General features: G+C 43.3%; 1 protein-coding gene across 1 annotated transcript in view; it reads left to right on the forward strand.

Moving 5' to 3' along the window:
• The window catches only part of IQSEC3 (IQ motif and Sec7 domain ArfGEF 3), a 100879-nt gene that overhangs the window by 28517 nt on the left and 56070 nt on the right, over window positions 1-16292 (forward strand). The window contains exon 2 of the mRNA XM_032207691.1: window positions 14091-14171. Within this exon, the coding sequence (XP_032063582.1) occupies window positions 14091-14171 (81 nt within the window). The remainder of the gene's footprint in view (window positions 1-14090; window positions 14172-16292) is intronic.

Here is a 16292-nt window from a genome sequence, read left to right on the forward strand (position 1 = left end):
GATTACTGCATAGTGCAGTGACAAGTAGTACACAAGAAGAGAATTGCTAAGGCTGTCATTGCTCCTAGACATAAAGGAATTAGAGCACCCAGTAACTGAGGACATGGAAGCAGTGTTTGAAATGTCTAATGAACTCCAGTTATTGCTTTAATTTACTTTGTGAAAAAAGAGATGGTGGTGAGCTTCACGGGGTTTTCAACATGCCTAAAAGGGTGGAAGAATTCAATCGTTCTGCACAGGGGTGCAAAACACAAGAAAACATCCTCAAATTCACAGTGGCATCAATAACTCTGAGCTCAGGAATTTGGAAGATATGCTTCAAATAAAGGAGAAAAGCAGAAACAATAAATGAGACACAGCCGAGTATCTCATTGCCCTTTACAGACAGTCATGGAGTGAAATAGCAAAGCAGTCAATACCACAGCTAACTAGAGGATAAATTTACAAGGGGAAGAGAACAGGCTTTAGGATCTGCCCTTTCTTTGAAGAGACAAGCCTAAAGCTTTTTATCCACTTTATCCCCAGCCTTCCCACTCCACCATGCTCCCTTGAACAAGGGAGCCTGGCACCGGCAGAGGGAATTCCGCAGCAGCAGAATTTAAGAATGCCATCACTGAGAGATGCTTCTGACTCGCAAGATTATTATTATTATTTTTATATTCAGCTTTATATGAAGTGCCTGTATCTCAGGGCTGTAATACATTTCTTTGTGCCACATATGGGCTCACACCAATACTTTCAATGACATTTCTTCAGTCAGAGTTTATATGGCATGAGTAAGCACTGACTTTTAGCTGAGAGAAAACTGGTAGGAGAGGTACAATGAGAAGAGGAGTAAAATGGAGTGAAAGGTAAGTTTTTACTGAGCTGGAGATCTGTTATATGATGGAGAGGTCAGTTGAGGAACTATCAACAGAGCTATTCTCACCTAATCTGGACATGCTGTTGTCCAATGTATCAAAGTAACCACGACCAGGAAGGAGGCAGAGGTAATGAAAGTCTTAGGGAGGTGGTTTTCTAGTTAAAATAGAAGGTGAATTATAAAAGGTAGATTTGCTTCTTAGTGCTATTTACTTGTTGGGTTTGCAAGTGAGGCAGAGCAACTTTTGTCTCAAAAATAGAGATTGCCTCTTCTTCACTCTATTCAGGAATTTTTATGCTTGCTGTGAAGATGGATGCTATTCAGTGTTACTTGCCTTCCACTATAAATTGCTTTTGATTCTTGTTATCAGGTGACTGCTGACTGTCCAGCAAGATTCTCACTTTACAGATGGTCCCAAGATCACTGTCCAAATGACCTTATGTGCCACATCCTGTAGAAACTACATAGTGGTCTGCAGCTGCAGCTCAAATTCTGCCTTTCTCAAAGGCACACAGGCAGTAGCCCAGGACTGCTTCCCTGCCTCTTCATACATTTCAAGAGTACGTCTGCTGTGTGAGCATGCTGGTCTCTGCTAACTGTGTAGGGAATCAGGTACTAATCCTTTAGGAGAGGATGCAGCAGCCATGGGAAGACAGGAATTGTGGCAATCCAGAGTAAAGATGCACAGTATGAAGAATCGTATCTCCCTGCGGGGCTGGACTGGGGTCAGGCAGCAGAGGTGCATGCAAACAGCATAGAAGTGAATGACCCTGGGGACAGAGTACCCTTCCTAGCATGGTAGGGAGGGTATTTAGTCTCTGTGGCACATTGTACAAACTCTATTTCATCTCCATGAAATAATGCAGTGACTAATGAATCTCTGTCACAATTTGTTTGATCTGAAGTCACCCTGAGAACAACTATTGTGTGTAGATATGTCCTGGACACAAGGAGCTTTGTTTCAGCTGCAAGCAAGGCTGATCCTCCTAGCCTAAAAGTGTGATAACTGCTCTCCCCCTTCATACCTGTCCTTACCTCTGGGCTTCTCACTATTTGATTAAAATCTGTTGTGTGCTAGGCTGTTTTTTGCTGTGAGTGGCTGCATTGTCTCTTCCCACCACCTTTTCTGCAGCTTTTGGAGCTCTTCACGCACTACACATTTTTTATACAGAACAGTTGCTGCCAAAAGTGGAATTTCCCCCACCACACAGCTTCCAAGGCTAAACTAGAGTCTAAGCAGAATCTGTTCATCACCAGAATCAAGATTTCAACGACTCTTCATGCTAAAGTAACCACAGATGCAGATGCTGCCACTTCTGTTGCTTCTCCCCAAGATGGGAAGTATTGTCACATTCCTAGCATATAGGGTCTGGAACCATCACTGATGTAGCTTCACAGCTGAAGTGTGAAAGCACAAATAGCACTGCCAGCTTATGCTGAGCCACATGGTGTCAGCTTATGCTACCGCCCTGTTGGCACCAGGGTACTGAAGCAAACTTGTTAAATCTCAGTTGCTAGAGGAGATTGCACAGCTGTAAGTACCACAACAGGGTCGGCATCGGACATCTTGTTTTAGGAGCAGGAGAACAATCAGTCCCACTGCTTCTCGCTCTGATTTCCAGTAATTGTTTTTGCAGCTTTCCTGGAATATCTTGGTGGAAGTCAGGCTCCTATAGTTCAGGAGAATCTTTTATGTTTCCAGAACCACTCTTATATATATTTTTTCCAAATAAAGGGAAAGATAAAAGGACTCCAGCACATAGTGGGAATCTCAAAGCTGTATTATGTAGAGAATTGCAATGGATTTGTAAGTCAGATGTTTTTGTAAGTGAAGACTCCCCACAAGGCACAAGCCAGCTGCAGTAAGGCACTGCAGAGAGATCCAGCGGTATAGACAGACATGATCAGCTCATGAAAATGAAATCTACATGTGGTTGCAGATGCAGGCTACATAGGTTTCCACAGTCATCACTGACTGAAGCACTGTTCTTTTGGTCAGGTGTATGAGTGTAAGCTGACATTTGTCTCCGTTCTGAGATAGGGCATGGATGAATAATTAGTGTATGTTAGGCATCAGGTGAAACAGTGATGTTTTCTCCATTTTTGTGGTGAATTTTTCCAAATGCTGCCCCACCACATGGGGAGTATAAAATAATTCAACTCCTGGAACTAAGAGCAATCTAAGCTGTCATCATCATGATAAATTGACTCGACAGCATGTCCTAATAGTGTTAAAGCCTAGGAATTACTGAGCAGTTAAGATGGGGAAAGGTTATTTCATAACTTTTCCAAGTCTTAGAATACTTCATTAATCCCACATGCTTTTCTGCTCTCCTGGCAAGGTCAGTAGTTTATAAAGCCTCAAGACACTGGGAAGTCTCATCTTAACCCAAAAGTAAGGATCCATGATGTTCAAGTGCTGAGCATACAAGTTCTGTCCCCTTCCCACCTGTATTGGTGTCAAATGATGCATTCCTTCCAGTGTAACTACATAGGCAAATTCAGCTGCTCTTGGTGTCAACCAGCTGCTGTTTCCACAAACGGTCTTGAGCACTACCTGTTTTCCATGTCAAAACCCTGATGGAAGTTCATGTGTTTGTGTGGAAGGGAAATAGGGAAATTAGATTTCCCCTGTAGCAATGGTTATTATTCCCGGCATCTGAGACATTAGAGTCAGCTGTGCAACTGGTTCTGTCCTGTCCTCTGCTCTTCCCCTTCCCACACCAGAAGCATCTCAGCTTTGAAGCAATATCTGTAGAACAGAAAAATTCAGTCTTGCATGTGCCACCAAGCAGCCTATGTCGAGTTCTGCATTCTTAATTCTCCTTGTTGTGCTTCTCAGCCAGGAAACCACCCCACCTTCAACTGTAGGTGCCATTGAAGCAACATGGATAAGACCCAGGTAACTGCAGGTATAATAGCCACTGGGTTTCCAAAGCCAGGACCCCAAAACAAGGGCCTGAAATAGTCTTCTGTAAGCCAGGCCAGGCCAAGTCAAGCCTTGTCTCACCTCTTTCTCATTGCATTCAACTGCACTCCTCTTCTTATACTGTTTTGTGTCAAGCCTCAATGTACAGGAGGGTCTGAGCAGCTCAGAAGTAGGCAGAAAGATGTACCCCACAGAACAACCTTAATAATCTTTGGTGAGTATGCAGAATAAAACCACTATGGAAATATAGTGTATCAGCTCCATGTGGTAGTAACAGTCTCCCCTAGTCACTGTGCTGCTGGTGCAATTCATTGTCATCCTAGTCTGGTATCCAGCACTAAAATCAGAGTAGCCTGCAAGGGCACAGAACTGCAGTGCTGCAAGAAGCAAATCTGTCCATGCATTTTTATTTCCAGGCTGGTGCAAGTCTACAGAAGGCAGTGTTGCTAAGATGCATGAAGAGCTCAGTGGTGAGCCATTTCAGTGTGTGCAATTTGCATGTTTATGGGATTCTGAATTATTGGGCAGGAGTCTTTCATATAGATTTGTGTCATTCTCCAGTGCTGAGGGGCAGCTTGGTTTCAGCCTCTAGAAAATTCCAGGGCCATCTTCCTGCACTAAGGGGTTAAAATGAGCCGCATGAGAGAGCAGCCAGTAAAAGTCTAAGCCTGATTACAAACAGATCTAATACTCAGTCGTAACAAAAATCCTTTTACAGAGTCCAATTCTGACACTTATTCAAAAAGTAAAAATAATTTATTCCTACTGAGGAAGAGACCTAAAATCCATTTATATCTTGCAGTCCCAGTAATTATGAAAAGGGTTGCCAATTCCACTAACACAAACCTCAGCTTTTTTGCAGTGTTCCTACATATTAGCCCAGAATAGGAGAGGAGACAAAGGTGTTTAGTCTGCTAGCAGAGCATTCAGGCGGAGTGCTAGTTTTGGATCTCTTTAGGAGGACCACATACTCATTGGTGTTAGGCTGACAAACTGTAATTACTATATGAAGAACTGGAGGCGATTTGGAGAATGCTCATCAGTGTAATTAAAAGTGAGCTTTTGCCAGCTACTTCCATTTTATATGGTTATAAGTCTATTATTTGAACAAAGACGAGACGGCCTTTGTATAGTACAAAACAGAAGAGGTATGAAAAAATGTTTCAAACCTACAAAAGGATGCTACCAGCATGCATTTGCAGGCATGTAATTATTTCATCACATGTATAACCTTTAAAAGAAATAATGGTATTAAAGGCAGTTGAAACTGAGGAATACTGTCTTGGAAAAGATCAGATGCTATCTTGAATGTAGTGTTGTATGCATACACCATATTTCCATTAAGAAATTAATCCATACAACTTCTGTTTATGGTAATTATTTCATTGAAACGATTTCTGGAACTTACATAACCTCCCCCTCACATACGCTTCAGATTTATATAGCAGCTTCCTATTTGCAATATTGGAAGTATAGTTTTGGCTACAACTTATTAAACCTCTCTTCACTCCCAGGAAGTGTTACATGTGTCACTAGAGGATCCCCTCCATGTGGTTAGCTGCACACATACATTTAGAATATGGATTGCTCTTTTATACAGTAGCTGTTCTTCCTGGATACCACTATTCACCCTGTTAACCAGAGCAAATGGTATCGTGGCTTGTCTATCACAGTAAGTCATCAACTATTTCCACTCCTGGTGGGAGATCTAAACAAGACTGGTAGTGCACATTTGGCACAGTCCAATATACAGCATTTCCTCCCACCAAAGCTGCTTTGCATTCTTCCTCCTAATGCTTGCAGAGCACCAGTCTAATTAGCAGACAACCATGCTTTGTGTGACTGGTGTTCCTTTTGAGGAGAAAAATCTAATTTAAATGGAGTGAATGGACTCCCCATTGACGTGTGTTTCAAAGATACTTCAGGAGAGGCAGCTCCCCAAGCCCTCTGGCAGCTGGTGACAAACTCACTTCTACCCAGGAAACTTCTTCCTGGGTACTGCTTAGCAAGTACGATCATTTCCCTCATCCTAGTTCCTACTATGCCTTAGGAAATAAATTAATGGCAAGAAGGAAGCTTCTGAGTGAATCACTTCTGCTGAGCAAATATGAGAGCATGAGAATCATCCCCATAAACCTAAGAGTATTTCCTTGGTTAATAATTCTGCAAGAGACACCAACATAGCTACATCAGAGATAAAAGTATCCCTATCCAAAGATCTTTCAGTAGTGCCAGCATCCTACCTTCTCCCAGGCCATTCAAATGTCCCAAACCAGACTGTTTTGTTCAGCTCAAGTAGACTACTTTTTCCAAATCTCCTCAGACTGCTGCCTTTTATTAAAAGCACAGCATGTGTATGCAATACATTATGTTTGCTGCTTTAAGGAACAGACTTTCATTGTTCAATAGATGCCTGATCTCAAAGTTCTTCCTCTGGACAATTCCTGTCACCTAGATTGACTCTGGTTATAATGAAGTTAGTCCATAGATAATTGAGAGCAAGTGTATCATTCTTATCTCACCTTAAGTAGATTATTTCATACAACTGTAGCAGAAGCACCAAAAGCCACAAAACTGCACAAAGAGTAATGCACCACTTACCAAGAGAAATAATGGAAGTGGATCCAAAAGCTGTCCCCAGGCTTTGCTTCTGGGTGTGACAATGAGGCTATTTCACAAACTGGACCCAGAAGCCAGACTGGACTCTCCCTCATCATCTGATTCCTGGGGCCTGCATGAATACCAGCTGTTCCTTATCCCTTTTGCTGCTCTTGCCCATTTCTAGCACATAAGGGAAATCCTGGCAGTCAGCCCAGCCACTCCTTGTGGGCTTAACAAATGGATTAGATTTTCTTCAACTGTTTCAGGGTAACAAAATGGACTTGTCAGCAGCAATTTTCCCTGAATAAAGTGAGTCTGCAGGTGACATCTTTCCAATCTTCTCCTCTCTTGCTAGTGATGTCTGGAGCCCAGATCCTTGGGGAAGGAAATTTCTGTCAAGTAGGCTGTCACCAACAGAGAAAAGAGAAGGAGAGCGTCTCAGTCTACAGCAGAGGAGCAGACCCCACTGAGTTAGAACACGAGAGGCCACAGCTCATATTTGCCATCTCCCAGGCACATTACCGACTCTGACCCCAGCTCACGCTCTCATTTCATGCTTAGACCCCTTTAGTACGTATCGACACACATTGTCTGCCAGACATGTTCTTTGCACTGAAATTGGTGCAAAAGACCCATTTTTTTTCCCCAAATCCTTACCCATATCTGCCAGTCATGCCCTCATTTTTCCCAACAGCTTCTTCAAGGTAAGAATGACTATATCCAGGAGAAATGCCTGCCACAAATATGGATGAAAGTAACCATAGAAAGCTTCTGTTCAGGAAGATATGGCATTAATATCTCCATCCCTAGAAGCAGATGGTGATAAGTGAACGACATATTTGACATATCTGTTATAGTCACCCACCCAACCAAAAAAAGATCAGATCACACCAGCATTGGCTCAGATCTTCTTCCTTCAACACAGGAAATTCCATTTCCTCAGCACGGTGCCTTGTGCTTATCCTTACAAGCTGTGCTGTTCCGAAGAACCCACAATAGCTCAAAAACATATTTGCGTCAGAGTGTCATATTGAATTTTCACTTCTCAAATGTAGCATATGTGTATGGTATTCTATGTTACTGAGGTGAATTTGTCTTAAAATATTCTATGGGGTCTCTAAAATCAACATATTCTGGTGAGAAAGAGGAAGTGCTCTGTCAGTGGGACTCCCTTCTTCACCCTGTCCTCTAGCACTAGAAAGACAGATATATAGCAATGCTAAAAGAGTATGGTCAGGGAGCCAATGCCAGGTGTGCAGGTATAAAGTGGTTCCACAGAGACTAGAATGTTAAATGTAAACCCTCTACAAATATAGCACTGACTTTCCAGATAGCTAAGGAGCTAAAGGTAGCCACTGCTATTTGACGAGATGTTTCTGATGAAGGTGTGGAAGCAGTGATGACTTGCAGAGCAAAGTAAATCTACAGCCATAAAAACAGTAGAGTGGAGTCCATCAGGCTTAGAAGGAGTTAAAGAGCTTGAACTCCAGAAATTACCTTCAATTTATTTTTTAACCATGCATGGTTCCTCTGTGATGTAAACTTTGCCCATACTGAACTTCCTCCAAAGTACCAGTCTAATGACCTACAAATGAGACCAGAAAATAAGATAGCTAAAAACTTTTAGTGGAGGGTATTTTGGAGAGAAAAGTGTAGGATGGGGAAGAAACAGCTAGTTGCTGAAAGGTACTCTTCTTTTGGAAACACAGCCTCTTTCAGATCTCACCTATGCAGTTACAGGTTTAATGAAGTCAGAAATAGATCTAACACAGGAGGGAGGTGACAGAAGGAGTAAGACCTACAGCTAATCTTAGCTGGGTTGTATCACAGCTCTGTTGGTAGGGATAGCACTGAGCTATATGTTTTGGGGGAGTCAGAAGTAAGATTGTGCAACTGACCTTTCATAAACTTATAAACTTTCAAAAACTCAAACACTGCTGAATAGTTCCTGTTTATTGTTCTCCAGCCCTTGTCTTAGGAAAGATAACAGCCAGTAAAACCTCATCTGAGATGAATTCAGTTCTCCTTTGACTCCTTCTGCCTTAATCTTCCCCTTCTAGGCCATGCTTTTCTGTGACTCCATCTGTTCTCATGCCAGCTATATGAAAAAATGCAAGATAAAGACAAGTAGCAAAAGACTCTAGGAAAGTTGAGATATCCAGCACTACAAAAGCTTACTTTTGCCAGTCTTTAGCTTTTCTTCAAAAAGTGAAGTTTTAAAGAGAAACCAGAAAGGCTATGTGAGTTGGACAACATAGTTACTGATATAACATTGCTTGAGGGAGCATCATTTGCCTTTCAACATTGTCAGATTTCTAGACTGATATGTATTTGTGCCAAGGTCAAAGCTACTGAATATGCAGGCCTGTAGGGCCCAAGTACCAAGCCACAGAAGTTAGGCACCCACTGGCAGCTGAGGGACCCAGTGATTTTCACTGTCTTTGCAGCAGGGGACTCGTCAGCTATTCAGTATAACAGGCGAGGACAGCAGTCACGATCAACATGGGGTGATGCAGCATGTTAGAGAGAAGCATGCTCTGTGTGCTCACAGTGAGAGCAGTTTTTGCTCTGCCTTGCTCTGGCATTTCTTGTAGTCTAAAATCGTTCATTCAGGTGAATTCATAGATGATTGCCTATGGGAACGGACCATATTGGATATGTATTTAATTGAAGCTGACTGATGGAGAACAGGGAGCATGACAGATTTCTATATGCTGTCTGGGCTGGGGGTTTGCTTTTGTGCACTGTGGGAGAAGATGAAAGAGGGGTTAGAGTTTTTTACCTTAATACAGCTCTCAGCAGATTGGTCTCTATTTTGGGGCAGCTGTCATCAGCAACAAACTAGCGAGCACTGCTGCTTTGGATGGTCAACAAGACTGAATTTATGTGAAGCCTCAGGTGCTTGTTTTAAGAGCAGATACAGCATTATGGCAATTCTAGGAAAGTTTGCACACCTTTGGACCTGTGGTGTGCAATCTAGATAGCTACAGAGACTTGCAGTTGTTAGAGCTGAACACTTGTACCCTCTCTAACACCAGTTTTTAAGAGAAAAGAGGCTTGGCTTTTTGGGATCTACAGCTGTAAAGGCCAAGGTAACATGAGTCAGAGGATCTCTTTGCAGCACAATCCAGCTTTCTAAGAAGCCAGAAAGGTAGAGCTAACTCCTGCGCCAACTAGACAGCTCATGCTAGCCAGAAGGTTTGGCACAGGCCTCTCTAAAGTTTGTCACAGAGCAGAAATTGTTGCGGCCAAGCTGTTCATCCACAGATATCCCCAGTGAAGTTGGAGGCAGCTGGCTGGAGGATACCTCTTGTCAGGAGCAATGTTAGAGACAACTGAATAAAAGTCAGTCAGTTGTTTTCTCTCAGAGGAGAGGAAGCTGATGTTTCAATTGACAACGCAGGTTGCTACTGGGTCAAATACAGCTTTCTCTGCATTTAAGATAGGTCTGGACTGTCAAATCCTTGCCTCTGGAGCATGCGTCCCAGCTAGACAGAGCAAGGCACTGACAGGCTCAGGCTGTTCCCAGTCCTCGTCTTGCATCTTTGCTTGCCTTTGTACTGTGCTGCTCCTCCACACACCGCTCACATACTGCTGGCAGCATTTACCTCAATAGGCACTTCAACATGCCTCCCCCTCTCCATTTGCCTTTTTCTCTTTTGTACCATCCGACTCGCCTTCTCTCTCCCAAAACACCTTCCCTTCTTGCTGGCTTTTCTCTTCCAGCTTTTCTTTGGGGTGCAGGCCAAGCGATGACCATTTGATTGGTTTTAAAGCAATACATTGCAAACACAACACTTAACTGTATCCTGACGGACAGGAGAAATCATCTCTCTTCCTGATATCCTGCCTGCTCTGCCTAAAACATTGGTTTTTTAGCAACAGTCTCTGCAATGGTTTGCAAGCCTGAGGAATGCAATGTAGAGGACACAGAGGAAAAGACAGGAAGTCAAAAAGCAAGCTCTAGGCCTACCCTTTTAACTGAGAAACAATTACCAGCTATGAAATATTTAAAAAGAAAGAAACTACAGATAACACCCCAAAGTAATGAGTCTGAATCAACAGACACCAGACTGACAACACATTGCCTTCCTCCCTGTTTTCCAAAGGCAAAACAAACCGTATGCTTTCTGGTGTTTAACTCCTCAGAGGCCGCACATTCAAATTTTATGTAGCATTTCTGACTTCTGAAGTCAGATTTGTTTAAAAGCTAAATAAAAAGAAAGCAGAGAAAGAAAGAAAGAAAAAAACAAAACATCAAAAGACTTACACTGACTTCAGAGAGGTACTAAATATCTCAAGACTTATTTTAAAGCTGCAAAGGTTGACAACGCCACGGGGGAATGAAATCCTGGTAGCCACCAGCCATTACAATCCTGCCAGGCCCTCTTCAATCACAGCATCAAAAATAACATCTTAGCTGAAGACTTCACAGAGTTAAAAAGAGAGCTGCTTTGCTAGAACACTTACTTTAGCCTCAGAAGTGATAGCAGGGCCCTGAGACACTTGCCTTTTGCACCCAGATAAGAGCTTCTTTGTCCAGACGGCAATTAATACGGCCTCTTCAGGGTGAGAACAGGTCCATTTCTTTTGTAGCCTGTCAGCTCTTCCTTTCCCAGCTCCTTCCTGGGCTATGCATGCCATGCTGTAAAGGCAAGGGGCTCACTTTTCACACAGATTTGCAAAGCATCAGATATATGCAGGATCAAGAGGTGGAAAGAAAGAGGAAAATGAATGGAGATAGGCTCCAAAATGGAAGCCACTTCCTGTGGTGTGTGCCTGAGTAGGTCAAAAGAGGAAGAGATGCAAGTTGTAAAAGAAGAATGTGAGTAGACCCAAAGTTGCAACTGCACCTGGGTATTTGGGGAACTCATATGTAGAAACAAGATATCCTTCCTTGCCTGCAGGGAAGAGAAAGTTCAGCACTCTTGGAGCATCCATTTACACTGTGTATCTATTGGGCAGTGCCTGCTCCTCATCACCTCCTTGGGCACTTCTTGGGTGTCAGGGCCCTGGACTCATGGATCCCAAATGGCCTGGAGGCAGATTTCTACCTGTGGGCATAATCAATACCTGGTAGTGGTATGTAAGCTGTGAGACTACTTCAGAGATGTTGGGATCTCAGAGATTCAAGAGGACTGTGGTTTGGTCAGAAAATAGCCAAGATTAGTGTTAAACATGCATGAGAAACCATGAGAACCAGAGTCAACAGCTGACTGTGCAGATGCACTGCTCAGAGCATCCTGATTCTCTAAAGAGCACCTGTAAGATGTTTTTTCTTAAAATGCCCACAGAACACTGAGCCTAAAGTCCTGTAACTTAATGCCACTCTTCCCGTCCCTGTTTCCCCAGTACTTTTCTTTTTGTTTCTGTCCTGATAATTACCTAACAAGGAATTGCTTCTGTTTCTCAGGTTTTTGTCTGTACTTTTTCAGTCCTCTTTTCCCCTATGTTTCCCCTCCCTGTTGTTTCCTTTCTTTATGTGTAATTAGCAAGCTGAGTGGTGCATCTGATGTTAGGCAGAGGACAGTGCAGACTGCTCTGGGAGCTGGGCAGAACAAAGAGCCAGGTGAATGGGAAGACTGGAAACCTGATGGCCCCTGTCCAAGGGACTACCTGTATGGCATGGCTGTGCTAGAGCTTTGGGATATGGAGGCATGGACCTGTCAGCAGCTTGCTGGGAAGTCCAGGTTAAACTCTGTGATTTGAAGGATCTTTGTCAAACATAAGATGTCACCAGATAGTTTTAGTGTGATGGTTCAGTGTTTTCTGCAAAAACAAGATTTTACCAGAAAATTCCTTTTTCTGAAACACTTCTAGCTGGAAGCAGAGCGGCAAGATGTAGGAGCTTGAGTATTTGTGTAAGTCTGCTTGAGTGTAAGGCTCAAAAGTGACCTTACCACCTTCTTCAGTAAAAAGACAACACAGGTAGTTTATGTACACACTAGACAGACAGGTACTTGCCACGTGATAAGTTTAAATTTAAAAAAAATGTAGTGAGACTCGGCAATAACCAGGCTGGCAGGAGAGAAGGGATGTGAGCTGGGTAGTTACAGAAATGGAAGATCAGGAGATGAATGTGGTATGTCACACAAACATATCCCTTCTTTTCTAGCAGGCTGCATGTCACAGGCAGGTACCTAGGGCTTGGACAGAGATCACAGAGGTAAAGCTAACACTTTCTTCTTCACCTTGCTGCGTTCCTCCTACTAATCCTGCTGCTTCTAGGGAAAGATGCCTTTTGACAATGCATTGGAAGTCAAGGAAGCAGAAGAACTGAGCAGTTTGTTATACTGAACTAGCTGAGAGGCTGAAATGTGGTGGTTGTGAGGAGGATCGTTGTTGTCTGTAATTTAGCTGTCTTTGTGGCCAATCTCTGTCATATTTTGAGAAAGACAAAGGCAATAAAATTCACATTTCAGAGTGACAGAAAGTGTGGCATGACCAATGGAAGAATAAGGGTCCCTATGAGAAGCCAGGAGACTTTACTGCTTATGTTTGGGCTAGAAGCTACAAAAACATTTTTAAAATGAGGTGACCCCATCTGAGCCCTGGGTCTCCACAGTAGTGCTGAGAACAGAGCTCTAAGTGCTGTTCCACAGACTTGGAGACAGGGTGATTTGTGCCATCTGAGGGGTCAGCCTGCTTTGTGTCACCTGCTTTTCTTCTCCTCTTCTTCTTTTCAATACCGTTCATCTACTACTTTTTTGCCTGCCGCTGTGTCTCTTTTTAGTGACTCCTTTTCATTGATGAAGGTCAGGGTGTTCAAAGTTGGCTGTTGATTTGTGCTGCCTCTGACTCCTCAAGGGTCCACAAGGAACTATTTTTAAAGGATCTAATTTTCAGAAGTGCTGAGCAGGTCTTACTGGGCTCCAGTGCTATGGTAAGTGCCCAGCATCCCTGAAGATGAGGCTCCTTACAAATGTTTTCAGCAAGAGACCCAAGAGCACGTCACCAAGATTAGTGAACAGTTTTGGAAAGCTCAGTCTTGCATTTCTTACTCTGGATGAGTTCTTTTGCCTTTCTCATCTAATAAACAGATTTTTAGCCTTTTGTTTTCCTATTTTCCTCAGGTTCATTACTTATGTTTTTGTTTTTCTTTGCTGTGATCTCTTCCTACTTTCTATTCTGCTCACGATCACAGCCCACCCCCTTGTGCTTGTCATGTCAGTTTTTTCTCTACTATTATTGGCAATCCCCAGTACTGATGTGCTGGGGCCATTTTTGTGCTTAAGAGTGGCTTCGGGAGAAATGTTTGCAGAGTTAATTCAGCCACTGCCATGAAAAAAATCAACTTATTTGCATTAAAATGCATAGGAAACATATCTAAGGAAACACATCTAAGGAGATGTTCGTGTCCCAAATTAAATAAACATTAGAGACTGGTGAACCTATTTTTCATGAAATGTATGGGATCATGAGACAAATACTGACAGAAAAAACAACTTCCTGTTTGTGTGCTTTTGACTGTTCTCTACAGTTTCACATCAGCAGCGGGAAAAGTAAAGGAGAGGTATAAAATTGCTAGCCCCCTTATCTCCTGCTAAACAACATCTCAGAGTGTAAAATATTCATTTAATAATCAGATTTCTCTTTCAACATCATTGGATGTCACCATCCTCTTGGAACAGACCTGAGTTTTCTGCCGAGTGAGCTGAACACTAACCTGTTTGTTTTTTGTTTTTGTTTTTCTTACAGGAATGAAACTGTTTTACACCAGTTCTGTTGCCCAGCAGCTGACGCAGAGCAGAAGCCTTCATCTCCAGACTCCTCTCCAAGGTGGGAAACTGCTGCCAGCGAGGTCTTTTCGTGTTCATCCTCTCCTGCTTTCTCATCACCCATCACCGATCTTCCTGCCCCAGAAAAAAATTAAATTAGTTACCCCACATGATAAGGTACCCAGGCGCACAGTGGTATAGACCTTTATCCTCCAGCAAAAGTCACCAACAAAGTCAGAGTTCTGCCTAGCACTGTGGCACACATGGTATCTGTTTCGTCTCTCCCATGCACACCTGGGGTGAGAGATGACCTCTCAGAAATGCCCCGCTGGGATCTCACTTGTTCACAACAACTGCTGGGGCTGAGGCAGCCTGAAGCAGAGGGGTACGGTTTTACAGTTATAGGCTGGTGCTATTAACCATTACCAACTTGCATTCAGTGCAGGTAGGGTTGGGCACACCAGCACTTATCACAGCTGTCCTTCATCAGTGGAGGACATCAGTGCCAAAACCGAGGGGTCCAAGGAGCACATCAAAATTACTTGAGATGCACATACTGGATATAGTTTCCATGCTTGCCTTGTTCCTCCATTTTTGCCATCTGCTTCTCCCCTCACAGCTTCTTATACCACCATTTCACAGACCTGCTCCTTTTTGTCATGCTTCATCAGCCTTCTGTCAACAGTAAACAGATTTCTCTTTAAAGATTTCCCTCATCACAGTGCAGGACTTTTACATCTGGCATTTGGCATCAGCATAAGAAACCCAAGTTACCGGGGAGGGCTCTGGGCAGAACGGGGCAGCTGAATTGCAGTAGTGAGGCTACATCATTTTTGAAATGATATTTCTCTTGCTTGTTCTGCTCACCAGAGCAGGCTGTGATTTCTGATTTCCTTCCAAGGAAAAGTGTAAGTGCTAGACAACTACAAAGAGAATAGCCATATGTGCACATGTATGTTCAAAATAGGCTTCAGCCACACTTGAAGAGAGGGTAAAGGATCAGGACCCTTCATTCCCATTTGTGTATGAGGATGGAAGGGTTAGGACCCTGTGATGTTTGTGCTGAGAGCTCTCAAGGATTGGTAAAGTTTGTGTGACGGCCCTGTGAGATGTCTGCAGCTGCATCTCAGTGGCAGATGGGGAGGTACTGGCAAGGAAAAGGAAACAACAGAGGTTGCTGTGGTAGGGACAGCCACCTCTCCCTTGCATTTCTCAAGAGAGAGGGTTTTGATCACATTCTCTGTTTTGTGTAAACCAAGGCTCGATTTTGCCATAGCTATCTGTCATCATACCCTGATCCTTGCCCCTGCCGCATTCCTGTCCTAGCCTCTATCTTATTTCCTATCCCTTAGTTTGTAGCATTTTCTTATCCTATGAGGCTGTCATTCCCACAGTGCCTTAAGCTCTAGGTGAATTGTTGTCATGCTCATGTGTCAGATTTTCTTTTTCCAGCCTAGTGACTCCCAAAGACCCCACCTATCCCTTGAGCCTCAGTTCACCTGCCCTCTGTGTACTGGGAACCACCAAATTTCTCACCTGGGATTTGGCATGTAAATCAAAGAGAAAACAATCATTTATTCCATTAATTTAACAACTTGGCAAATTGCATTCAAATATGCAGGAAGTCAGAAGCGGAGATGAATGACACTGACCTGTTGACCCAGCATGTTGCATCTGGGCTTCCAGTTGAGGGCCCTCTCACACTGCTCTGTGCTGTCCTTTCCATGTCACCTAGACTGTCTTTTGTGGTTTGTCCCACTCTGCAGGCCCTCTGCTTTCCTTACTTTCTTTACACAGCTTTCTCTTTGCCATTTCTAATGCCCCTAGGCTAGACCCTTGTAGCAGTCTGAGCCTGTCTGTGTGTGACTCACTATTCTGTGTAGAGACAGAGATGGTTGAAGTCACAGTGGCTATTTGAAGACAAGAAATGTTCAAAAAGTCTTTTGTTTTTTGAAGAGAGCAGCATTTATATGTGATCTCTGTATGTGATGGTGTCATTTGAGAAGAATATTCCTGCTTCCCACACTGTGCCAGTGGAAAGGTAGAGAACACACAGGACTATTGAGCTCAGTGGTCAGCTTTATGTTGGCTGGACCACACCTCCTAGCCTCCACTAGGTCCTGCAGTCTTCCATGGGCACCCTTCATTTCTGAAGTTACGTATACAGTGCAGTGAGGAGGGC

The sequence above is a fragment of the Aythya fuligula genome, chromosome 1, assembly GCF_009819795.1.
Source record: "Aythya fuligula isolate bAytFul2 chromosome 1, bAytFul2.pri, whole genome shotgun sequence".
NCBI classification, from domain to species: Eukaryota; Metazoa; Chordata; class Aves; order Anseriformes; family Anatidae; genus Aythya; species Aythya fuligula.